The sequence below is a fragment of the Calidris pugnax genome, unplaced genomic scaffold (assembly GCF_001431845.1).
Source record: "Calidris pugnax isolate Ruff unplaced genomic scaffold, ASM143184v1 scaffold516, whole genome shotgun sequence".
Classification (NCBI taxonomy): domain Eukaryota; kingdom Metazoa; phylum Chordata; class Aves; order Charadriiformes; family Scolopacidae; genus Calidris; species Calidris pugnax.
The window spans coordinates 300,465-326,800 of NW_015091408.1; the positions used below are offsets into that span (position 1 = coordinate 300,465).

Below are 26,336 nucleotides of genomic sequence, written 5' to 3' on the forward strand. Positions count from 1 at the left end.
GAAGTCATGGAAAAACTGTCCTCATGCAGTTGAGATCCGATGCCTGCTATAGGTGACAGGAGACTGTAGGAATGAAGCTGTGAGACCTCTAAATCTAAAGCAGAATATAACATGGAGAGGATTAAATAAGGGCTGGTTTGAAGAGGTACGAGTTGTCCACAAGCCCCGGTGATTGCAGCAGGAAAAGAGTTGCGTTTCCTGTGAACTTCACTGTGGGCTTTCATCTTGCTCGTCGTTACCTGGTTGTTCTGTGGGCACCTCCATGGAGCTTATTGTGGCCCACAGTTGTACTGGTAGCTTTTGGACCACTGGTATGAATAAGGATATGAGCTGTTTTGGGACACCTGAGCTGGAGCACAGATCTGAGGGAATCTCATAAGGCCTGACTGTCCACAGTGTGGGATGCAGAGATGTTCCATGCCCTGCAGCTGGGGCTGAGGAAACGCCATGGCGCATGGATCAGGAGACATGGGACAACAGGAGGAAGATGGGCCTTCCACAAGGTGTGTCTCAACACACCCTGATGGACATGGCACGGAGCACTTGGGGCTGGTCTGCATGGTCTTCCTCACGGTGCACAGCTTGGCACCTTTGGGGTCACACGGTGTGCACGACGTGCACTTCACTGCACTGGGGCTGTGGCACTGCGTGAAGACGGGTGTGTTGTGCTTCACCCCACTTGGGATATAGCACTGCTGCTTGTACTGGTATCCGTAATAAGCCATTGCTCTGGGGTGGAGATGAACCTAAAAAAACAAGACGGGGAGGAAAGATGAGTGAATTCCCTGTAGATCACCGCTTGGATGGGACGAGTTGCCTTTCTGCTGCTGGAGCTTGTTGCTCTGACTCGCAGCCCTCCTCTCCCTTGCAGAAATTGTGCAGCATTGCACTTAACTAATGAGCTCTTTGAGAGCCTCCGATGCCATGTGAGGCAGGTACCTATTAGCCCGAGGAAGAAGAGGGGAGTTCCAGGCGTAGCTGGGAAGTGACCTGCGTGCTTCAGCGAGTGAGGCAATGCCATATCTGGGATTAGTGCTGAGGTTCTCATCTTTTTGTGACAAGGGCTATCATTTATTTGCTTTCCAGACGCTTCAGTTGAAACCGGAATTACTTTTCGCTGGCACTAGGTAAAGCAAAAGAAAGTATTGCCTTTCTTTATGCTAATTTGAATTGCAGAACAGAGGATTGCTATCTTTGTAATTGGCAGGGTGATGTAGCAGGGCTCTATTTTTAAAAGCCTGATGCTCATTAGGGACAGAGGGAGTTTTGAAAGTCTGGCTCAGTGTCCCATATTGAGTAGAAAAAGTCAAATGTAACACTCTGCATCTCAGGATGCATGTGTGTATTTGCTTTACTGGCTGCTCTGCTGTCTCTTGCTCTTTCTATCCTGAGTTTGCTCCAGGAGAAACTGGGGACTGAAGGGTTGTGAGAATCCCAGGAGGTGTCTGCTCACATCTGGACCCCAGAATTAGCTCGTGGAGCACCCTGTGGAGCCAGGGATGGCTCACTCCTGGCATGGAAATGATGCTCCTTGAAGGCAGGAAGGTGCAGGATCTGTCCCAGCTGCTGTGAAGAGGCACTGCTGAGCTGTGGGGTGTCAGCACTGCCTCTGCCATAACATGGGGTGTCCATTCCAAAGATGTGATTGAGCACAGAGGAGTGCTGAGACCTTGGATTTCCTAATTAAAATTTAAAATCTGGCTGCAAATCAGCTTTGCTCAGCATCAGCAAATGGCACTTGGGCGTCTGTACTTTGCAATTTGGTGGCAGTTGCTCTTGCAGATGTGCTGGGCTACTCTAAGAACAAGCTCTCAAGGGTCAGGTCCCAGCTACTGTAAACAAATCATGTTGGTCTACAAAGATTTCAGCTGACAATTAAGTGCAGACACAGGAGAAACACCAGGCAGGACTGGATCAGGGTTTTCTTGCCATGTTTTGAAAGCGGGAAGGTAATATCAGATCTGATCAAGAACTCCCCCAGGTTTGTATAAAAGTCTCAAATACACAGAAATCAAACTTTCCTTCAGTTAATCCAGATTAAAATTGGCTTCTGTATTACAGAAGAAATCTACCTCAGTCGAATTAGGATGGTAAAGGTCAGCTGCCAATAGAGATAGTTACTTGAACTACGAAAATAAGCGGCCACTAATATAGGAGAAATCTAGAATTCACCTTTTTTCAAAGCAAATTAAAGATAAGGGTATGTAAATGGCCAAATCAAAGTGGAAATATCGCACTCTAAACTGGATGAGGTTCTGTAAATCTCTAAATCTCGACTCACGTTTAAAAGCCTGTATCTGTTTCTGCATGTCTGAAAAAACATAATACCCAAGAAAGATCCTTTAAAAGAAACACCACCCTTAATTTGCAGTGTCAGAGAATTTCTGCAGGATCTAAATTCAAGTTCAAAGCACCAACAAAAGCTTATTTTGCTAGTTAGAAATAGGCAAATAACTTACCGAGCTCCCAGCAGAGGGTAAGAAATGGATTGAATGCTTGGAAAAGTGTGGTTTTATATGGTCTTTTAGACTGCGTGGAAAATCTGAGCCACTGTGTATCAAATCCCAGTTAATACAGGAGAGGATTAGTTCATATGCAACTCTTCATTGGCTGTACTTATTTTACTCCCTTGTGACTATTAGTATATTGTTATCCCCAAACGCCACGAAATGCTCCTCACGCCCTCTGAGTTTCCATTTTAAATCCTTATGGGAAGACCAAAAGCCACTTTTTATTCCATTGACCTAATTAGTGACGTAAATAAATCTATCCTCTCCTCTTAAAGCTTCTTTTAGCAGATGGACAGTGAGGAAGCGTCAGGGAGGAGTGGGCAATGATAATCCTTGCTCATTTTTCCCCTTTTGTCATTTAAATTCAGCTAGGAATCTGGGTTTGCAAGGCTGGGAGAGATGTACCCAAAGGTGGTGACTCATTGTATGGCTGATCTAGTGCTCTTCAAACGCCACCCTTAATTCGCAGTGTCAGATAATTTCTGCAGGATCTAGATTCAAGTTCAAAGCACCAACAAAAGCTTATTTTGCTAGTTAGAAATAGGCAAATAACTTACCGAGCTCCCAGCAGAGGGTAAGAAATGGATTGAATGCTTGGAAAAGTGTGGTTTTATATGGTCTTTTAGACTGCGTGGAAAATCTGAGCCACTGTGTATCAAATCCCAGTTAATACAGGAGAGGATTAGTTCATATGCAACTCTTCATTGGCTGTACTTATTTTACTCCCTTGTGACTATTAGTATATTGTTATCCCCAAACGCCACGAAATGTTCCTCACGCCCTCTGAGTTTCCATTTTAAATCCTTATGGGAAGAGCAAAAGCCACTTTTTATTCCATTGACCTAATTAGTGACGTAAATAAATCTATCCTCTCCTCTTAAAGCTTCTTTTAGCAGATGGACAGTGAGGAAGCGTCAGGGAGGAGTGGGCAATGATAATCCTTGCTCATTTTTCCCCTTTTGTCATTTAAATTCAGCTAGGAATCTGGGTTTGCAAGGCTGGGAGAGATGTACCCAAAGGTGGTGACTCATTGTATGGCTGATCTAGTGCTCTTCAAACTTAATGAGAGTCATTCCCTGATTTTATTAGGCTTTGGATTTGGTTGGGGGTTTTTTTGTGGGTTTTTTTGGTTTTTTGTGGCTGGGAACAAGGTTGGGGGAAGATGTGTAGTCAAGGCCATATCACTTTTTGGTGGGGTGTTAAAATCAGGGTTGTGTCCAGGGCATCTCCTGGGACAAATGGAAATCTTCTTGGAGACTGGCACAGCTGAATTTGCAAGGAATCATGGCTTTGCCAAGGATTTAGAAGCTGGTTATGGGGACAGTGCTTAATACAGGTGGCTGTGGTCCTATGGGCACCCTGATTTGATCAGACTTAATTAGTTAATTGTGTTTGTGACATCTGGCTGGATTCCTTGGGTGAAAAACAAGGAATTATCAGTCTGGACTAGATTATGGCATCTCAGTGACAGCCATGACCTCCATTATCTTACTCTGGGACCATCCCAACAACTGCTGGTTTGCACCTAGACCTCAGCTGTGCCCGTGGAGATGCCACCTGTCCATGTGCCTTGTGCTTGTCCATCAGGATGTAAACTGCTCCCTACACGTAAAAGGGGGAGTGTTTTTTTTAATGACCTCCATTATCTCACTCTGGGACCATCCCAACAACTGCTGGTTTGCACCTAGACCTCAGCTGTGCCCGTGGAGATGCCACCTGTCCATGTGCCTTGTGCTTGTCCATCAGGATGTAAACTGCTCCCTACACGTGATGTAATTAGTAGCCTTTGACATCTTGAGACACATCCTTTAAATTGGGGATGTGCTGGCATTCATTATAAGGGAGTCCAGCTTCAAGAGTGTTGCTCATGTGAAATATTAATGAGCATTTGTAAGGAGTTTTAAGAGGTCTTGTTACAAGGATGCCATTTAATAGCCTCTGTCAGTACTCTTCTTGTTTTACGTGTGGATAAACACAGGTCTGCAGAAGCATGGTACCTGGAAGGACTGGCTCAATTTATCAGTAGAGCAAAGCTGAGGTGTGGGGTGAGAATTGGCTCCGAGATGGGTCATGCCACGAAGTTCAATGGTTCAATAAAGTTCAATGTTCTTGTCGCTTTTCCCCCCAGCTCAGAACACTCTTTAGAAAGAGGCCAGCTGATTTTAGTGGTTGACCTCCCTCATTTTACATGCCTAGTAAATATAATACAGGCATGTATATTAGAAAAGGGAGTATAGTTATAACCCTGAACGCTGACTTGTGTCGCAACCCCTTGTTTTGGGACAAAATGTTAGGTAACTTGTGTTGCAACCAACCCCTTGTTTTGGGACAAAATGTTAGGTACAGGCAGCAAGGCTAGTCCTACATGTTGATATTGGATGTGAAGCAGTAGCCAATGTTGTCGTCTTCAGGGGAAAATATTTTTCCCAGTAGGCATGCAGATAAAGCAGTGCCTGATTGGCTAAGGTTATCTTAGAGGTAATTCTCAGTGGTGGGAGCAATTCCATCTCTGCATTTACCTTGTTGCAGTACAGATGTGCAGCAGGTCATTGCTCTTCACCTTCCCATTGCAGATCTCATAACACAGCATGAAGACCCTCAACTGCTGGGTAATAACCCATGGCAGTGGAAAAAATGGGTATTTCCTCTCTGAGCCTCAAATTACTTTTATACACTTTCCTCGTCAGCCTGTGGAGAGGGACACCTTTTTGGGCACCAAGTCCTTATTAGCCAAAGCCACCAGATAATTGATGTAATTATTTGTAAGGTTCTTGCCTCACCTGCTGTGGTGTGCACACCAAACCACACAGGGTTTTTTGAGTTTTAACCTTCATAAATCTATTTGCTGGGATGTTTCACTGGTCTCGGGGATGGATTTGATTCTTCTGAAACAGTATAATCAAATGGACATCTTCAGAGAGCTCCCTACTCTTGTGTTGAGCTCTGGCTTGATTTTTTAAGGTTTTATACATTTTTTCCTGCATATACATATGCACATATCCTTACAGACAGAAGAGAATTAAAATATTTTGAAGAATCTTCACATTTGAGTTAAATGCAGAATAAACATGTCCTGACAGCATTTTGAGTGCTTGAAGGTGTTGGTGGCTTGTCTGCAGCTCAAGTGTTCATCCTGTCTCCTGGTGGATACAAAGGTGATGATCATCGTGTTTAGTATCTTTCATGTTTAAGGTGCTGAAATTTGATTCTTAAGCTTGATTTAATTGGTAAATTGAACTGACGTACCCTGTTTTGTTGCATTACTTGTGGACACACTTGTTAGGTACCAAGTTCTGGCTGTGGTTCCCTGGTTGACTCATCACTTTTATTTCCTTGTCTTCTCTAGCAGCGCTTGAGCTGGCAGTTGTAATACCCTTGTTAAAAAAAAAAAAAAAATTATGACAGCATCAGTTGTGTAGAACACAAATTAGCTTTTACGATGTGCTTTGACAATGATTTTAGAAAGCACTGGCGTGCCTTCTGTAGGTGTTGTTAACCTTTATGTTCAGATGAAGGGACCCTGCAATGACATTAACCCCAAATAGGCTGCAACAGAGAAGAAAAGAAGCCCTGTCACTGTGGGCTCCTGTCACATTGGATGGAAGGTCTTGACTTTTCAAGACAGGATTATGAACATATTTTTGAAATAAGACTTAACGTTTAGTTGCATCTTCAGTTGATTAACTTGAAAATAATAATTAGATATTTAATGCCAATGTTTTTGAGGAATTACTGTAGGCATAAATTACTACCCAGCCTAAGCTGTGATAAAGGCATATGTTGCAATTCACACGGTTATCTGCAATTATAGAAAAGGCACAAGCCAATTTTCTGAAGGAATTGCAAATCTCTTACGTCATCCTCAAACATTATGACACTATGAAGATAAATGTCAGTATGCAATTAAAGCAGGAAAGCATTCCAACTGTTTTCTATTGCTGTGGAAATCTTGATTGAGACTTTTACTCCACAGTAGCACATAATGCATTGAGGTCTAGTCCTGCCCTTCAAAGTAATTTTGCGGCCAATCTGATTATACATAAGATTTTTATCCTGAGATCCCTTGGAAGGGGTAAACTTTATTCTGCAGTGTTAACACATCAACCTCTAACTCCACCAAAGGAAGCCTTTTCCTTGCAAATACGTGCTGCTGCTGGGAGAGAGGGAGAAGGCTTTGAGGTGATGCTTGCTGTAACAGATAGTCCAAACAAGTCCTCTCTATTACTACAGAAGTAGTAAATATCTTTTTTTTTTCTTTTTTTTTTTAAGTGAAGTATAAAGAGGAATAGACAAGTTTCTACCCTGCGTGGCCTGGTGGGAGTGTCTGCGTGGCACACGCCGTTGTCACCCTTGGCATCACTTGCTGACTCTACTGCTGAGCGTCAGAAAGCCACCACCTCATGCTGCTCTTTACCATGGATTTTTTTTCTTTTTTTTTTTAAGTGAAGTATAAAGAGGAATAGACAAGTTTCTACCCTGCGTGGCCTGGTGGGAGTGTCTGCGTGGCACATGCCATTGTCACCCTTGGCATCACTTGCTGACTACTGCTGAGCGTCAGAAAGCCACCACCTCATGCTGCTCTTTACCATGGATGATAACCCTGCACTGGCAGTTGCAATTCATCAGTGATTTGGCTTCCAAAATACATCTTCCTTTTGTCTTTCTACATGTGCGACATGCGTTATTATAGTAGCTTGAGGTGTCCATTTACTGAAGAAACGACTCGCTGGAAAAAATGCCTGACAAGGTCTTGCCTAAGCCCCACCCTATTTATTGCCTTTTTGGCATTACCCAAACCAGGTCATGATTTATAGCCTCACTGTATGGGATATTTAATTTCATATAAAACATGGCCTTAGCCTTTTTTCCTTTTTTTTTATTGTTAAAGCTTGTATGTTTAAAGAAATGCGTGCTTGGTGTCTAATTGGAAGAGCTGCACTGGCTTATTTGGATATACAACTCTATAAAATTCAGGATTTCTGCAGTGTGCCAGAGCTTTGAACAGACTCTTAATCTAATTTCACTGCAAAACCATGAACTTGGCTACCCTTAGGCCAAGAACACAAGTTATCCCTCACTTTTGCAACTTTTCCTGGGTTGAGTCAAATACATTTTCTTCCAAGAAAATGGCTGTTTACCACCTGTCCAGGAGCAAGTCTATTCATGGAGGACATCAAGATGAACCATATAAACATTTTTGTCTTTCTCCAACATGCTGAGGCAGAGTATCCCCTCTATATAAAGTTTTGAAATAGCAGAGACTGGAAGGCAGTAAAGTACAGGTCATAGGGAGCAGAAGGACAAGCTAATAATTACCAAGAGTGATTTATTTAAAGCAATTGACACTCATTAACAAAGTTAAGTCTTGAAAGAAAAGTGTTTAGTAATCGATTAAGGTGTTATACACATCAGTGATTCATGTTGTGGGCAGTCCAAGGGCGAGTATAAAAGGGCTCAACAACACATCTCATAGAACCATTTGTCTTGTCTTACTTCTCTTGTGAAGTAGGTAAGTTCCATCTGAATTCCTCTTTCTAACGAAGCCTTTGTTTGTAGTTTTAAGTCAGGGTGACTCACGTGCGAATAGTCTGATATCAATCTGAAGTTTTCTGGATGTAAACTAATACATTTGTGGCTGTTCAGCTGTTGGCTTTGGTAAAAGCAGATCTGGATGATGAACTCCAATTTCTTAGGAAAACTCATTTCCAGATGTTACTGTGTTCAATATGAGATTTATAGGTATCTTCTAAGAACTGAGCTATGAAAATTCTACCTTTCCCTCCACCCTTCTATTTTAATGTTTGACTGTGAAACTTGGAAAAATTTATGCCTGATTTTTATGTTATTTCCTTGCACTTCAGATCAACAATCCCTGAAAAATGCTGCACTCTCTAAGCCCATGCACTGAGGGCAGCCCCTCCCCGTGCGGGGTGGCAGTGCCACAGCCCATCGCTGACAGCTGCAACGAGCCTTGTGTTCAGCAGTGTCCCGACTCCACGGTGGTCATCTACCCTCCACCAGTGGTTGTGACCTTCCCTGGCCCCATCCTCAGCACCTTCCCCCAGCAGAGCGTCGTGGGATCTGCAGGAGCCCCTCAAGTTGGAACCGGCTCTGGTGCTGCCAGTGCTCCTGGGGGCTCAAGCATCTATGGTGGGGCCAGATGGAGAAGGGGGTACCCAGTTGGAAGCTGCAGACCATGCTAAACCTAATGAGAGCTGCTGCTGACAAAGGAATGTCCAGGAGATGACAAGCAGGATGTAGATACGTGGCTGAACTGTGGGACATAGCGTTTAGGAAGGGCTGAGCATCTGGGGCTGCCCTTAAATGCACCTGTAGATGCTCAGATCTTCTGAAAAATTTATTTACATCATTTCTCTTTCTGATTTTCTTTTTCTAATGTCTAAGTGCTCCTATCTTGATGCTATGGACTGTATTGCTAATTCCTTGGGGGGTTGTGGCTATCTATCACTGTGGCAATGTGAAGGGATCTGGTATGATATCCATTTTAGATCCCTTTGTAGGCTCTTCCTGTGGCTACTGATGCATTAAAAAAGGACCCTGGAGTCAACCAGCCTGTGCTCCTGTTCCTGTGCTCTGTACATCTTGCTGTGACCAGGGCTGAGCATCGACTCAGAGCTGCAACAGGGAAGCAACATCAGTTATTACATGAATCATCTTGCATCAAACCACAGGGTTGTTGGCAATTTGTAATCTGTAGTATATAATCCCGCCTCTGTATGATCTGCTTCTTTCGCATTAAACATGACATTGCAACATGTTATTGGCCTCTAAGTGTGTGTGCACACGTCTGTTCCCCTCCGCTCCTCCTAATTCAGGTACCTTTGTCCCACTGCACCGAGATGATCTTATCGCTCTGCTTCAGGACAATGATCTTCTTGAGAGATTTGGTTGTGGGTTGTGTGTACATCTCCTTTCTGCAGCGAAATCTATGCTGTAGCTGTTCCCTTCATCAAACTGCTGCCCACATTTTGGCTTTCATTGTTCCTGGTCTCAGCTCTGTGGAGCATTTTCTCCAATATTGGCTTTTTCTGGCACACGGTGTGTCACTGACCTCCCTGACCTCCCCACCCAGACAATGACACAATGCATCAGAGCAGAGGTGTGTTTGTTATTGAAAGAAAAGGGTAAACAGTCACAAAAATCCCAGCTTTTGTGACCAGGTGGGTTTGTGTAGTAGGTGAATGTGGGTAGAAGAAGACATGGCCCCAGGGTGGCCCTTGATGATGCCAAAATGATCTCAAGGACAGCAGGAACCAAGAGATAAGAGAATAATAAATTTCTGCTTCTGTAGGTAAAGTTAGGAGTGAAGAATGACCAGTTCTTTACTGTAGTTTCTTCTTTATTGTTATTTGGTATTAAGAACTTCTCAAAAGGTGTGTTAGCTTTGCAAACTATTGCCCTTTTCTGCGCAGAACTGGAATAAAACATGTATATTGACTCTGTTGATTGGTTTTTGCACACTGGGTGAAGAATGCAAATTTGGGACAACACATGGAGAGTTGGTGTTACTAAGGTGAATCTGAAGCCAAGTGTTAATCAAGAGCAGGTATTTTTTGAGTGTAAAAATTAACTTTCTGGACTTACTGCTCCACGTGATGTTTTACAACCATGTATGTGAAAATTGATGGTGATGTTCGTCCATGGAATTTTGATTTTGTTCAGGAATATATTGATAATAAACATTTTACAAGCTTCCCATGCTGCTGTGTTTGAAAGGTTATGTAGCATGTTAATACACTGTAACAGAAACAATATAATTCAGTATCACAAGCTGACATGAGAATACTGGATTATTTCATAGCAGTCACTCTTTGGAGAATTATTATCCTTATGTGTAAGGAAAACATAGTTGGCCAGGCATTGTAATAGTGTGTAATTTACTGTTGGCAAGCCTCAGACAAGGTGATTAAATGAGATCCTCACCAACCACAGAAATCCTTCTCTACAAAAACGAAATCCCCCAAACCTCAAAAGCCAGCGGAAGGAATCTTTATTGTTATGCTAATGGTGTCTTTGGAAATGAACCGAAGTTTCTTCTTGAGGCCTCTCAAATTGTACTTCCCATATAATAAGTTGAGACTTGCTGTTCCTGACACCTGGTGTTTTGTGGTAAAATTAGGAAATGTTGCCAGTGGATTTTTGTGGAACTTTAGAACACCTTTCTTCATTTCGATATAAAAGGTACTCATGGGATATTCATTTTGATATAAAAGCCGCTCATGTGAAATGCTCTGAGGCTTTCAGAGGATTAAAGATATCAAGTGTCTTACAAAGAAGCTACCAATGTCTTTTTAAAATAGTAAAAGGATTGTTAATGTCTCTTGGGTTCATTATTGCACTATGGGACAGGAATATTCATCTGAATATGGTGGATTTTGAATTGCTGGTTGTTTCTCTTGTTGCTTCCAGTAAGGTCCTTTTTCCTATTTGTCCACTTTTCCTTCTCTTAAAAGGTTTTGTTATGATATTGCACTCTTTAAGAAATATTTTGAAAAGTGTTCTAATCCAGTTTGTGCAACAGTCAACAATAGTCAGAGGCTGGGATAAGTTTACTCTTTAAAAACGATTCTCACTCTTGCAGTGAATCTTAGTGCTGGAGGCATGTCCTGCAGCGTACCTCATGTGTGGGCTGTTCACGAGGTGCATTTAAATTGGTAATTTCCCACATGCATGCAGTAAATACATCCTGCTTCAGACTGGCATCCAGAGCTTTAAATAAAATTACAGGAGTTAGTTTTCTGTTAGCTAAATTAGCCATCTGTCATCTATTATGATAATATCTCATAGGCAGGCACAAAGTTCCTCTAATCATTCGACTTTTCTTAAGCCTTAGGGTGCAAAACCCTATGAAACAGGAAAAAAAGCTCTTCACATACCACTGAACAGGTGTAGGAGAAACTCAGAGCTTCCTGAGATGTTAAGATGGATCTATAGGAAACGAACAGCAGTGCTATTGGCTGATGCTTGGGAGGCCAGGGAGTGGTATGGACCATAATTCTGGACTCCAGACTCTTGGGACTTCAAGAACATCAGGGTGATTCAAAAAAGAATAGGAGATAAAATGATCCAGTCCCTGTTGGATAACTAAAGGCTGAGAGCTCTGTGGTAGGGACACCAGAGGTGGGAAATTGTTTTTCCTCCTTCTGTGGTGGTTGGGCTCCAGTGTTTCATAAAATTGTAGGGGTTGGAAGGGACCTCTGGAGATCATCCAGTCCAACCCGCTGCCAAAGCAGGCTTACCCAGAGGAAGCTGGACAGGAATGTGTCCAGGTGAGTTTGGAATCTCTCCAGAGAAGGAGACTCTAAACCCTCCCTGGGCAGCCTGTTCCAGGGCTCTGCCACCCTCACAGGAAAGAAGATTTTCATGTTCAGATGAAATTTCCTGTGTTCCAGTTTGTTCCCATTGATCCTTGTCCTGTCCCTGGGCACCACTGGGAAGAGCCTGGCCATCCTCTTGACACCCACACTTTAGTTACTGCTCAACGTCGATGAGAACCCCTCTCAGTCTTATGTTCAGATGAAATTTCCTGTGTTCCAGTTTGTTCCCATTGATCCTTGTCCTGTCCCTGGGCACCACTGGGAAGAGCCTGGCCATCCTCTTGACACCCACACTTTAGTTACTGCTCAACGTCGATGAGAACCCCTCTCAGTCTTCTCCAGCTGAACAGCCCCAGGTCTCTCAGCCTTTTTTCGTAATTCCCTTGATCATCCTCATTCTGTAAGGTGAACCTGCATCAGGGCAGGAGGTCCCCAGTGTGCCCAGGATCCCTGGAGTGGGGAAAGACAAAGGGAGGGCTGAGGTGGTTTATCTGGGAGGCAGCAGTGAGGGCCATTGGGGCACCCCCAGTGCTCTACACAAAGCTGGAGCTGGAACTAGAGCAGTGGCATCTTCAGAGCAACAGGGGAGGGAAGTGGTGCCCGGGTGGCTCTGGGACAGCATGCTGGAGGGAGGTGACAGGTCTGGGAAGGCTAGGACTGGAAGGCAATTACAGCCTGTGGGAGATGTTCCCCAGGCATCAGGTGGTGATTGCACCCACAGTCGGAAGGAATAGTCCCTCTGGTAATGAACTGGGTGGGATATGGTGATGGGAAGAAACATCATAAATACTGTTGCGTTGGCAAACAGAGACAGGGACCTGATACTGGGGCCAAAGGACCTTGGGCAGGCTGAGAATTTCACCCAAATCTTTGGCTTTCTGTGTTTTGTTTTGTCTCTCTTCCTGTGCATCTATCTCTGTGTGAACCCTTCTGCACTGTACATGCAGTGGGGAGAAGCCTTGCGTGCCACAGGATGTCCAAGGGAGATAAGCTGAATTTATTGTGGTGGGAAACTCTACTGTTTCTCAATGTTTTTCCTGGGGGGACCCAGCCCTTATTGCTGCTGACAGCAGCCAGCATAAGGATTACAAAAGGCATCTTAATAGCTTTACTAGGTTCAAAGAGTTGTACTGATTTGCTGCCGACTGTGCCCTGCGAGGAGGCTTGGGTGGAGGTTTCTGCCCTTACCCTCTTTCTAGGGCATCCTGATCTGGCTCTGTCTTGCTCAAACTAGGACACGACAAGGTGAGCTCTGAGCAATGAGGCAGCAGACCAAGCCCATCTCGTGGCTGTGTGTGCTCCTTCCCAGACAAGGAAATGGATCTGTGGGGCTCTTCATCTCCTATAGTCCAGTTCAAGGTCAAATGGTTTCAGTGGAAGCCATGACGTGGATGTGAAAAAATGGATTGGAGGAATAGCATTTACATCTTGGGGACTATTCTGCTGTCACTGATTTTCTGCCTATGGAAATGCTTCTCCAATCTGCTCCCCTAGTTATTTTCTTTACCCTTTCCTCCACTTGGCTCTGTCAGCTGAGGGATACAGAAATGCTTGTGCAGGTGGCCACCACGAGAAAAGAAGGGGTAGTCGTGTAGGGTATCTCTTGGAAATCATCCCAGAGATGTCCCCTCACAGTCACTTCTGCAACCAGATTTTTGACTCCTGGTGATGTCTTTGATGTATAACTGGGCTTGCATGGGATCCGTGCAGTTTTGTCTGGGCTATGCTTGTTGAACCACCTTGTTCTGTGCCAGATTATAATCTTTAGTATTTTAAATCTAAATCAGGACTACTCAATCTCCTAAGGTGACATGGTAGAGGCTCTGACAGGTACTCCCTGAATAACCTGGCTGTTCAGTTTGCAAAGGAGATGTTCTCCCCAGCAGATGGTCATGACTTTGTTGCCTGTGGTCTTTTCTCTTAGGTGTCTTTAACCTTGAGTGTCATTGCTATCTTTCCTTGGCAGCCCATGAGACTTCTACTCAGCCTCTTGCTTTGGAAAGTTATTTTTCAAGCACAAACCCCAGCCTGCTCCAGAAGTGTTTTGGTAACACAGACAGTCAGGGGCTGCCCTTTCCTGGAGAAGTATTTGTGTAAACCCAGGCTCACAGGTTAGTTAAAATGAAGTAGAACTTCTTCCTGCTCTGGGAAATGAGTCTGGGCTGGAGCATTTCAGATGGAGATGTGGTGAAACTCGCTAACATCTAGAGTCTAGACCTCCCTTTTGTTGTACGGTTGGTTAGAGTGGACGTGCTGCTCATCCCTTTACAGTGGCACATGGGCACAAGCAAAAGGAGAAGACTGGACATCTGGTACTATTAAACAGAATAATTTTAATGAAAATGAGAAACAGTGAGTAACAGAAAGGATAAGTTTGTAGTTCTACAAAAGGGTCTTCTGCAAGCAGAGTGTGTCCAATGCTGGACTGTGCTCCCTGCTTGGGGAAATGGTGGAGTTTGATGGTCCAGACGTGTTTCTTGCTTGCAGAGTTGGTTGTAAATCACTGATGGATGAGGGACAGCATGGTTATACAGCAGGAGCTTCTCTACGAGGTGTCATCTTTGGTGAAGTTTATAGCTGAGCAAAGTGGACTTGTTCATGGTGGTTGCAGAAACTTCTATTACTATGGCAATACGAAGTGCCATGAATTAACTCAGAAGGCACCTTACTCACACCTAAAAGTCTTGCTTTCCTCCATCAACATGCTGCAAAGGTTCCTCAGTACTTGCCGTAATTCAAGTTGCCCTTTAGAGTAATAGTTGAAGAGACAGGAGGTGTTAGAGAGGGTAACTATGGGGTAGTCTTACACAGCCTGGCACCCATGTGTCCCCCTGAGCTCAGACAGAGGTACGGGTGCTTGGCGTTTCTCAGCACCGTAACCGTAGCCATGAATCTGTGTCCTGCATTTCATTCCTTGGGTGCTATTTCTGCTGGTTCAGCATGGATGGCAGCTTCAATAGTTGTATCTGTTTCCAAAATGAGAAAAGAAGGGGTAGCCAGACCCGAATCCGTACAGATCCCCGTTCCCATAGTAGCCCCCATAACTGTTCAAGCCTCTGTTCCCATACAGGTTCCCAAAGCTTCTGAAGCCATATGGGCTCCCATATCGGTACTGGTCCCGGTAGTAGCCATATGGGCTCCCAAATCGGAAGCCATTCAGGCCCCCCAAACCATAGAGGTCTTCATAGCCATACTGGGAGTAGAAACCATCGTCATAGAGGTCCCTGTAGAAAGTCATGGTTCGTTGATGCAGGTAAACCTGAAACACACAGCCAGAAGCCAGGTGAGTTTATGGGATGCTGACAGCGGGAAGAAAGGCTCAAAGCTTGGACAGAGCCAAAGAAATGCAACTGCAGGTATTTTTCTTCCTCTTAACTACCTCATTTATTTTCCTGAATCCTAAAGAACTCTTCTGTTTTTTTTCCCCTCATCTTTTGAAAACGGTGGATTATACATAGAAAATACAGGTTTTACCAACTGAGAACTGAACTTTCCCACCCCAAAGTTTGGAGAAATTTGAATAAATTAACAAAAAATATGCCAGTTCAGACACTGATGCTTATTCAGATGAGTCCAACAGCCTATTCCATGCATCCCCTTATGTCTCGTAGTGGTGCCACTCAGTGTGGGATAAGCTCCAAGAATGCAATGAAATGGAGGAATTTCCTTCCATGATGTCTACTTAAGTAGTAAATGTTTCCTACAGTTTTTTTATCTAAGGATTTGAATTCTGAAAACCCAATCGAAATAATCTGGAACTGGAAATTACTTATGAATTCAAAATTGTAGCAGTAAGCTTCAAATTTTCGGTGCGTTAAAGCCTACATTTAAATAAGAGCAGGAGGAGCAAAAAAATTTCTGTGAAGGAATTCTTTGAGGTTGCAGAGAATTTTATGCTTGCGACTAGCTCCAAAATGTCAAAAGAAATCTTACAGAACATCTGTACATATAGACAGATGATGCATCTGTCGTATATATGTATGCATTTTTTCTTATATCCATGCACACAGAGAGAATTATTTATACGGACAGACACATAGACATATATACACGCAAATATACGTATATCAGAGAGTAAAGTCGATATTGACTTACCTGGTTCACCGAAGGGAGTAGTATACGGACATATAGACATATATACACGCAAATGTACGTATATCAGAGAGTAAAGTCAGTATTGACTTACCTGGTTCACCGAAGGGAGTAGCTCAAGAGAAGTGGATAGAACTTCGGAGTTGTGGGTCCATATATATACCTTCTAAAACTGAGGTGTTAGTTATACAACGTATCTTGTTGCGTGCATTATTCCGTCAATTGATGTAATTGGAGTCAGTGATTTTCATATTTTCAAAGTTTGATGGTATGACACACGTCTAACACCTTCAGAATTTCTTTCATCTTAAAACAAGAAGAAACGGGCTCAGCACATTTCTAGTAAAATTGCACGGAATTCTTTGTAGTTGGACGGATAGGAATAATTTTGGAAGATATTCAGACCATTACCGGTTGCGCAATCTCCTTGTAGGTACTCCGTTCACTTGGCTTTTGCATCTCTGGTGCAATGCATGAGGGAGTAAAGGAGTAGGCTTGTCTTTGGTGTGCCGAAATGTAGTAGCACTTCTATTCAGCATTGTCATGACCTCTCTGTACTCTGATACTGGTGGGGATCTCCTGCCAACAGCTTTGCTTGATTTTTTGGGTCTCAGGTTCTAAACCAGTGATTTGGAAGAAATTTTTCAAGTGCCTTATGAAAGTTCCCAAATATTTCTTCTTATTTTAGAAGAGTTTTTTTTCTAATTGTTTTTGACTTTCATATAACATAATGCATTACCTTATTAGGACTTAGAAACAAGATGTGTCTTTGTAAGTGACCATATTATTAAATCTGGGGGTGTCTTTCGGTGACAAACTATTAATATTTAAATAGTGCAACACTTTGCAAATTGAAAACATTAATGAGTGTTTATGAAGTGCTTTGGTATTCAAAATTTGGAGGAAGCCTCAACATCCTGCTTGCTCATTATTACCCTTATTTTATATTCAAATTAATGCCAGAAATTAGGTGAAGGTCATGCAAGGAGTTTTGCGGCAAACTCCACCATTCCTCACTATTGTACCGCATTTGATACCTGTGGTTGATCCTTTGCAAAGAAAATATTAACCTGGCTCCTTGGAAAATAACATTTAGTAAATCTCACAAAATTCTTACCGTTTCTTGTTTTCCAGACCAAGTTTGTACTTGCTTTCTCAACTTTGTTCCACTGAACTCGCGGTCAAGCCCTCTAGTGAACTAAACTGCAAACAAAGCTGTAGTCATATTTCTGCTGAAAACATTCTTTCTGCTCATGCAGCAGCACGACTTTTATTCACCATGAACACTTCGGAGAAATGCAATTAAGATTTTTTTGTAGTTTCTGCTGGTCGTGTTTCCTGAAGTTGCTACGTAGTTTATTATAAAATACCTAAAAAGGTGTTAATGTTTCCCTTAAATGGGAAGCCGGTTCCACGGTTTACCAGAGTTTCGGGTGAAGAACAGGTGTTTTCAAACATGCAGGAAGGTTTTCCTCTGTTACTTAAAATTTCTCTCCCTCCAATGTCTTTGGGAAGTTATAAACACTTTTATAGTATATAAAATAAACTTCAGTTTTGACAGTGAAGACAATAAAATGGTATCAGGAATGCAGTTGGCCCAGAAAATTTTAAGATGAAAGAAACCTGTAATATATGTGACATATGGAAGGCTGGGAACACACTAATAATCCCAAACAATGAAGAAAATTATATTAATTGAAGATATGACGTGTACAGGCAAATTTGTTTTCCAACCAATAAGGCTACAAACCTTTTGAATACAAAGGGCGTCTTAGATAAGCCGGGCAGGCAAAGAACCAGTATAAAAAGGGCTCGGAGCTCTAGACTCCTCATCAGCTCTCTTGCCTTCCTCCTCCAGGTGAACTTGGTAAGTCTTTTCTCCATTTGGTCTCGTCGTAAGGATTAGAAATTGCTGTTTAATGGTTTATGTTGGGATTGTGGCTTCTCTGAAATGTAAGATTTCTTTCTCTCTGCCTTGCACCTGCTCCTGCTGCCCTGCAGGAACTGGTGGCTTTAAAAGCCAGGGCTGAAACTTTCCTGGTCCTGTTGGTACCTGGGGTATCTGGCTCCCCAGTACAGATCACTGGCTGGTGGATCTGCAGAGCTAGAGAAGATGTTCCCCACCGTGGCCCTCAGTGGTCTCTTCCATAAATCTCTTTTATTTTAAGGGGTGTCTTCAGGTCTGCTTGGCAAGACAGCAGATTTCTCAAGTGTGTTAACTCTCCATAACTTCTTGCATGTGCTGTCAGGCTCTCCAGATGCCAAAAATTGGTGTAAATTGCTGAAATGGGATTTGCAACAACGGGCCCAAAAGCTGAAGTGTGTTATCATGGCAAACATCAGACACTTTAAGCTTTCTTGGAGGATTTGGAAACACAGAGCTCTATGTAAAGCTGATATCCTAAGCTCTCCTGGAACACCAGCAAGGAGGTTAAATTTAGGATTATTAACTCCTAACAGTATTCTTTAAGAAAAATCCTGGAACACCAGCAAGGAGGTTTTGATCTGTAGCAGGTTTATTCCATAGTGCCTTCAACAATCTTTGTAAGTGAGAAGAAAAAAAAAAAATAGTTTAAAAACAGTGGGTAAATGAAATGTAATAGAAAAGGGATGTAATAAGGAGTTGAAGGATTTGGTTCTAATGTTGTTTCCGTCCTTCCCGGGGCCAGTGAAGAAGTCTTTGGGCTCCAAGGCTGTTACTGCCACTGCAAGTATTTATTCCTTTTGCTTTCCTCCCTGCTGCTGCCTTTCAGATTTACCTCCATCGCAGAAAGATGACTTTCCTCCAAGGCCAGTGCGAGGATGACTGCTATTCTCCCTGCAATTACGGGGGCCTGTATGGCTACCGAGGAGGCTACGACTGTGGGAGCCCTTGTGGCTACCGGGGCTATGGGGGCCTCTACGGCTACCGGGGCCTTTACGGCTTCGGGGACCGGTACGGCTATGGTGGACTGTACGGTTACCGGGGCATTTATGGCTCTGGGGACTGCTACGGTTATGGGGGCCTGTATGGTGGCTATAGGGGCTTCTATGGCTCTGGGGACTGCTATGGCTACCCAGGCTTTTACTCTGGACGCTACCCCTTCAGTTCACGATACGGCCAAAGGTTCGGCTACGGGAGCTGCTACCCCTGCTAAACCCAGTGAGAACATCCCTGAAGTGAAGATCAACCCTGGCCTGGCGAGCACGGATTGACGGGGAACCTCGGCAGCAGCGGTCCCTGATGTGCAAGAGCCCTGGTGACAGCAGCCACCTCCCATCGAGGTGTTGAGTGCTCTGCGCTGCTCTTGAAGTGCTTGCAGTGATTTGTCTTTACTCTGCCCATGTGTCTGCTTCCTCTCTTGCCACCGGAACTCTCCTCTTGATCAAAAGCTTGCTTGTTGGTACTGCAGTTCTTTGCAAGCTGGCTTTTATGTTTGTTGCAACAACGTACAAAACATTAAGTCTGAATGGTGTAGGTGGGGTGTAATGTGTCTTTTGGAATGTAGTCTTTCAGTTCTGTATGCTTCTAAAAGTATATCTGCCTTTCACTCATTAAAAAAATATGCTGCATCAATACTGTATTTCTGGTTTTATTTCTCACTTGCATTTCCTTAAATATTTTGAAATCAATAGCCTCGCATGGATCAGGTGACAAAGTCGTTAACTTTGTGTATTCAAGGATTTTCTTGTAGAGACTTGCCCTCCTCAAGCTGAGAAACATGGACTTTTGTAGCTGTGAGAAACTTCAGCTGTAGCTCTGGTTATGCACGTTTCTACAACTCTGGGCTTTCACTTGGTGTGTTCCAAATAGATGGTTCATTAAGAATAATTTAGTGCTGCTGTTGTGATGTGATTAGGACATGATCCATCACTGGCTGTGATTTGATATTGAGGTCATAGGCAATCGTGGACTCATCAGGCTTTAAGTTTTGAAAGAAGTTCGTGTTTTATATATTATCATAGAATCATTAAACAGCCCTGGTTGGAAGGGACTTGGAAAGATCAGGGTTGAAAGATTAGGGGTTCCCTGATGGAGAAGTGGGAGGAATTTGCCCTTTGGACCTAAGGAATTTGGTAGGAGAAATGAATATCCAGTGGCCAGCACCTCTGAGGCACAGCAGCAGCGGGGCATTTTTGCCTGTCAGTTCAGGGAAATGTACTCAGAGCCCTCATTTTGGAAGGAAGCAGAGCCACAACTGATTTTTACTGACTTTTCCTCCCCCTGAATATTATGGGTAGAGGCTATAGAACCTCTTGATTCTACAACTGAGAAGCTGTGGCTGTATGAGGAGGAAGATGATAGCGCTTTCTCACTGCTTCCCTGGCCAGGGGCAGCTGGCAGACAAGAGCTACCAAAACACCCTGGGGAGACCGAGTACTGTTTCACCCTATTTTTATTTTAAGGACTATTTGCCTCTCTTTTTTCCTACTTTTCATTCTGTCTTCCAGCTTTTAGTCCCCGGATTTAGCTAATTATTAAACCACACCTGTAGAAATGGATTTTGTTCTACCTGGTGTCTGTGTGGAAGATCAAGGCAGTGTTTTGAGTTTTCAAGACCAACATCAAGAGAGGAAAAGCCACCACGTTGTCCTTGATGCTTTTTCCCATTGCTTTTAATACAGGCTTTTATTTTTTCTTATGTTCCACTGGCTGGTAATGAAATTCATCTGTTAAATTGGAATGTGATAGAAAATTGTGATTCTGGAATAAGAACATTTGCATTTGGTTTCCAGGAGTAGGGCAATATTCTGCTCACTGGAACATTTTTATATACTCTCTATAGAGACCTGGGACTATTTTTTTTTCCATTTTAAAACATTATAATAAAGACTATTACAGCCCAATTAAGCTGAAATATATTAATCTTAGAATCTGATAACAGTTTCAATCAAGTAAAGGGCCTTTTGTGGCCTTTCCCAAATTTCTGAGGGCTAGAAGGGAAGAAAAGAGTGTATTTTTGGGGACAAGGGTTGTGAAGTGCTCTGTCAGCAACAGGGACACAAAGTCCCTCCAGGATGCCACCAGTCAGTATATTCATGTAGACGATGGACAGAGAATTATAGAACCACAGAATCACAGAATGGTTTGAGTTGGAAGGGACCGTAAAGACCATCGAGTTCCAACCCCCCTGCCCTGGGCAGGGACACCTCCCACCAAACCAGGTTGCTCCAAGCCCCATCCAGCCTGGCCTTGAACCCCTCCAGGGATGGGGCAGCCACAGCTTCTCTGGGCAACCTGGGCCAGGCTCTCACCACTCTCACAAGAAAGAATTTCTTCCTGAGATCTCATCTCAATCTCCCCTCTTTCAGGTTAACACCTTTCACCCTCGTCCCATTGCTCCCATCCCTGATGTCCCAAGTGTCCCTCCCCATCCTCCAGTAGCACCCTTCAGCTACTGGAAGGCTGTTATAATGTCTCCCTGGAACCTTCTCTTCTCCAGGCTGAACAACCCCAATTCTCCCAGCCTGAGAGGTGCTCCAGCCCTCTGATCATTTTCGTGGCTCTCCATTGGACCCGTTCCAACAGGTTCATGTCCTTCCTATGCTAAAAACTCCAAAGCTGAAGGAAAGAAGACAACTGGAATTCCAGGGGGTTTTTTTTGGTGCAGAAAACTTTTAATGCAGTAAGAAAAGAAGTTGGCACAGATACAGAAAGATTATAGTTTTGGGATACTAGAAAGAGCTACAGAAGATGAGTCATTGCACCGTGCTGTACAGAACATTCTTTTCTGTTGAAGCCATGTTGTTCAGCCTTTAGGTCCTTGTAAATCCAGATCAAAGGAGAGACAGATGTAATACTTCTCCATTACAGCACCTTACTGGAAGTAGTTATTGAAAATGCAGATTACACAAAAGCTAATTTTGCAGAAGTCCTTTAGCACCACTGCAGGTGCTGTAAGAAGCTTCAGATGAACTGCAGGTTGTTGTTGCCGTTGCTGAAGGGGTGCAAAGGGGTTTTAAATGCAGGAGAACGTCAAGTGAAAACTCATAGTTGGGAAAGACAGGAAGGAGAAGATGGAGAGAATGACAAAAAATACAAAAGCCAAGAAACTGGAGAGAGAGAAGCCAAGCTCCCCGTTCTCAGGAACTTCGGTTGCCATCACAGGGGCTCAGCGCTTCTGGAAACATCACCGCTGATGATGATGATGAGCCATTCGTCTTCGCTTGCCGGGTCGGGGTGGATTCTTGTTGCGGGGATGTTGCCGATGGGTTTAGCAGCAAGGGTAGCAGCACCTGTAGCTGTAGTTACAGCAGGAAGGGTAGCAGTAGCGGGTGCTGCAGCAGTCTCCACAGCTGTACCGGCGGCGGTAGTAGCTGCGGTAGCTGCAGGGGCTGCAGCAGCTGTAGCTACAGGGGCTGCAGCAGCTGTAGCTGCATGGGTTGCAGTAGCTGTAGCTGCGGGAGCGGCAGACGGTCCTGTAGCAGGGTGTGTAGCACACGCTGTAGCAGCAGGGGTAGCAGCAGGACATCTTTGGGGTGGTGGAGGGAGGTGGGCGAACCTGAAAGAAAGCAGAGGGTAAAAGGTTCAGCTTGCAGGGAAGAGCAGTAGAGGTGGCTTGGTGGCATGAGCATGGTGGGTTTGGAAAGAAATATTGAGCAGATCCCCTCAGTCTTTGGATGTGATTTTGGCTTCCATTTTATAGAGCCCCTTTCCTCCAAGTGCTTCCTCCTTGCTAGATTGAGCCCTGAGACACAGTTTCTATTCTTTACCTTCTCCTCTTAAAATTCGACATAGAATCAAAGAATGGTTTGGGCTGAAAGGAACCTTAAAGATCATCTCCTTTCAACCTCCCTGCCCTGGGCAGGGACACCTTCCACCAGACCAGGTTGCTCCAAGCCCCGTCCAACCTGGCCTTGAACCCCTCCAGGGATGGGGCAGCCACAGCTTCTCTGGGCAACCTGGGCCAGGCTCTCATCACTCTCAAAATACCCTGTACTTTTGGACTTTGGATCCAGGAGGTTCAGCTTGCAGATACACATCCAAATGGACATGTTTGTGTTGGGTGTCTGACTTCCCAGATGAGATCAATCCTTGACAGCTAGTCCGTGGCTCAGGATAGGCACATGAGGTCTCCTAATGTTGGACCTGAATCCCATGCCATGTTTTCAAACATTCTCAGAAGCATTCATACACAACCTGGCAAGTTCATTAAAGTCAGCCTCCTTGCCTGGTTTTAAGAAACTATTCTTTTCCTTTGAAATATTGGTTCACACATTTTGTTAAGTGCCAGTTCTAGCAAATACCAAAAATACTCTCTTGTGCAGGGAAGCGCAAAAGTTTAAATTCTCTGTTGCTGCTCAGAGCTGCTCCAGTGACTTCAAAGAGACTAAAGCAATACCTGTCCATATTCAGCATTGCAACATCTTTCCATCAAAAGCCATTTCCACTTTGCGTAATATACATTTCTGCCCACGAACCCAAATTACAGTGTTAAGCATCACAAAGTAGAAAAAGAATATTTCCATTCCATTTAAAAAGCCAAAGAAATAGAGCTGTTGCAATATCTTACATGACGGCAAAACTCGTAACTAGGCTTCACATCCTACCAAAGATACCCGAATTTATCAATGTCCCCGCTTTTTTTTTACCATATTAAAAGCACAAAGGATAAAATGCTTCTACCATCGTTATGAATCAGAGAATGCTGGTAAAGGACTTGCTCCCAAGTTAAAGAAATCTCCATGAGAACAGGAGCTGTACTTACCGAGTTCACTGAGAAGAGTAATCCAAGAGGAGAGCGGTGTGAGGAGTGTGGGGTTGCGAGGGCTTTTATACGGTTTCTGAGACCAGGGGAAGTCAACACAATTCTCCATGTGCTTCCATTGCCTGTTAGTCACACACCAAATTTCGGAAGTACATCACCGGTCCAATTGCTATAATTGTTTTCCTCCACATTTAGGACAATTTTCAAATTCCTATGGTGGTGTGATTACACCCTGTGAGATTCTTCCAGTTTAAAACTTTCCAGGACAAATGGATTTCTGGGAAATTCACCCAGAGGGCAACTGGGAACGAAACTGGAGGATGCACGGAACAGTTCCAGCTACGCTGCCTGCCTAGCTGGGGACTCCGTGGACTATTTCTTCATGTTATGGCCCTAAAAGGGAGGTGAATTCTGCACGTTGCGGTGTGATGTAAAATACCTGAGGAGGAAAAAGGCATTATACTATGTGCTTCAGGCTTCTACCAGCCGTTTTGATTCATTTCCGTCACAATTAATGACAGGCATTCCATTGATTCCTCTAGGTCCATCTACTGCCTATAATTTGGCACACGCACTATGAGACGCTCAGGCCAAGGCACAGGATCAATTAAATGTGCACCTGAGCAACGTGTCTTAAGCCTTATGGTCTGTGTTTTTTTAGGTTTTTCTCTCTCTTTTCTGGATAAAATGGTTAGAAAATATCGCTTGAATGAGTGTCTCATGATGTCACACGCACATGACCTACTTATATGAGAGATAAAGCTGTATGAGATTTATATATGCATTTATAATACTGGGGCAAGTATTTCTGCAGGATCTGGTAGTGCAGAATCTGGGTTTCCCATTGATCTATCACAGGGACAGGAGCAGAGAAAAGGGGGAGAGCATTTTTTTTAGGAAGGTGGTGGTGGAAGCCAGTAGGATGGAGACCATTTCTGACCGGTGGGAAGCATTTACTGGGGATGGGAGCTGGAGAGGTGCCCTACGGAATAATTTGCTTTGCCATGGGCTTCAGCAGAATAAAAAGTAACTGGGGAAGTGCTGCAAGTTGCCCACTGCAGAAGGGATTTTTTTCCAAGCCAGGAAAGGAGAAATCACTGCTTTGATTTTTCGTGGCGGTGTTACCCGGCGAGATATGGCTGTATCTCTGCCCGTCTGCACCGTGTGGGGATAATGACTGTAATGACTTAGTTTTAATAAAGAGAAGCATTGCTTACCCCAGGGGCTCCCTTCCCCGTTTGGTTGTTTATTATACAACATTGAGGCACCTTAAAGTAACAAACCATTAATATTTAAATAATCCAAACATTGCTAAAGTAAGACTTTAATGACTGTTTTGGAAGAGCATTGATACCATAAATTCTGATGAAGCTCAGCACTCCTAGAATGTCTGTTATTATCCTCATTTAATATGCAAATGAGGCATGGCTCACTGAGTGAAGGTCACACAAGGAGATGTTTGTTGAGGAAAGAAAAAAAAAGGCGGTTCTTGACTTTTTGTGTTGTTCTCTGCTTCGTTTGGGCTTTGGGAAATGGTTGATGAGGTTGAAAACCAGCATCAATAAGATTTGCTGTAAAATAATATTTATAATTTTTAACTTCTAAATATTCTGCTAACATCAGTGTTACAGAATGTAATTTACATTTTCTTTGGTGACATTCTGAAAGAATTTTTTTATAAGCAGGTGCAATGGTGAGGTATAAACTATGTGATTAATTTTTCCTCCCTCCTTTTTGATAGGTATATGTATGTGTATGTAAAAATTACCAAAGGAATGATGAAATTTTATAAACTTTCTGGTTTTAGTTAGTTTAGTGAACCAGACTGAAAGGAAATATTAAAGATGTAAAATAAAGGTATTTCAGAAGAAGAGGAGAAAATATATATTTTTTTCTCAAATACAAAACTCAAATTTACGGGCATAAATAGGAAACAAAGAAAAGTGGCACAAAATATTTTTGCTTCCCCTGCTACTCTGGCAGTAGGAATTTTTATTCTATGAGGAAGAGAAGGTGCACCTGGTTTTATTTTTAAATGTATAGTAGGAATAAATAAGTGTACAGACCATTTTTTTTCCTCTAGGAAATGCTGACATAATTCAAGTTGCATACAAGTTTAATAAGTTAAAAATATCCCAAATATATTAAATATTATTCTCAGTCATCTCTAATCTATGTCTCTGTCATTCTCTTGTCCATTCTGGTATCTCAATTCAATAATTAAAATGGAGGATGACCCAAAAAGTTTTAAGATGAAAGAGGCTGGCAACATTTGCAATGTCATGTGGAGGTGAGAACAAGCTAATGATCCTTGATGTTGAAGAAACCAATTATATTAATTCAAGTTGTGACGTGTGCAAAAAAATTTAGTTTTGTTGCTGTTTGCGCAGGTCAGAAGATCGTAATTTCCGAGTGACCGAGGAACCTTCATGGCAGCTGAGATGAGGTCCCTCACAAAACACTGAAATGACCATTAATTGTCTTGGAAAATTAAATACGTGCATGAAATTTTTCAACTGCTCAAAATGAATAGAATATTTTGATGTCCCAAATATTGAAAATCAGAAATTGAACGTGAGAAGTGTGAATTCACTAAAGCCTGCACTTCTGTACCTACAAACAAAAGTAATATAGGGAAGTGCCCTAAATAGGCTTCAAGGCACAGGGCAGTGTTCAGTCACTAACTGGAAATACAATTTATAAAAATA

General features: G+C 43.2%; 3 protein-coding genes and 1 long non-coding RNA gene across 4 annotated transcripts; 2 read left to right on the forward strand and 2 right to left on the reverse strand.

Moving 5' to 3' along the window:
* Nucleotides 1-269: 269 nt before the first annotated feature.
* LOC106899538 (cornifin alpha-like) lies at nt 270-725 on the reverse strand. The gene has a single exon (XM_014961414.1). The coding sequence runs from the start codon at nt 723-725 to the stop codon at nt 270-272; it is 456 nt and encodes a 151-aa protein (XP_014816900.1).
* Nucleotides 726-7,983: 7,258 nt separating this feature from the next.
* LOC106899565 lies at nt 7,984-9,291 on the forward strand. Its single transcript, XR_001414061.1, has 2 exons — nt 7,984-8,019; nt 8,372-9,291. It is a non-coding gene; the product is annotated as an uncharacterized LOC106899565 (long non-coding RNA).
* A 4,879-nt stretch (nt 9,292-14,170) lies between these two features.
* LOC106899564 (probable peroxisomal membrane protein PEX13) lies at nt 14,171-15,086 on the reverse strand. Its single transcript, XM_014961443.1, has one exon. It carries the CDS (start codon nt 15,084-15,086, stop codon nt 14,802-14,804), a length of 285 nt encoding a protein of 94 aa, XP_014816929.1. The 3' UTR covers nt 14,171-14,801.
* Nucleotides 15,087-15,095: 9 nt separating this feature from the next.
* Nucleotides 15,096-19,493, forward strand: LOC106899539 (scale keratin-like). The gene is made up of 3 exons (XM_014961415.1): nt 15,096-15,131; nt 17,799-17,807; nt 18,694-19,493. The coding sequence occupies exons 1-3, from the start codon at nt 15,096-15,098 to the stop codon at nt 19,075-19,077; spliced, it is 429 nt and encodes a 142-aa protein (XP_014816901.1). The 3' UTR covers nt 19,078-19,493.
* Nucleotides 19,494-26,336: the final 6,843 nt, after the last annotated feature.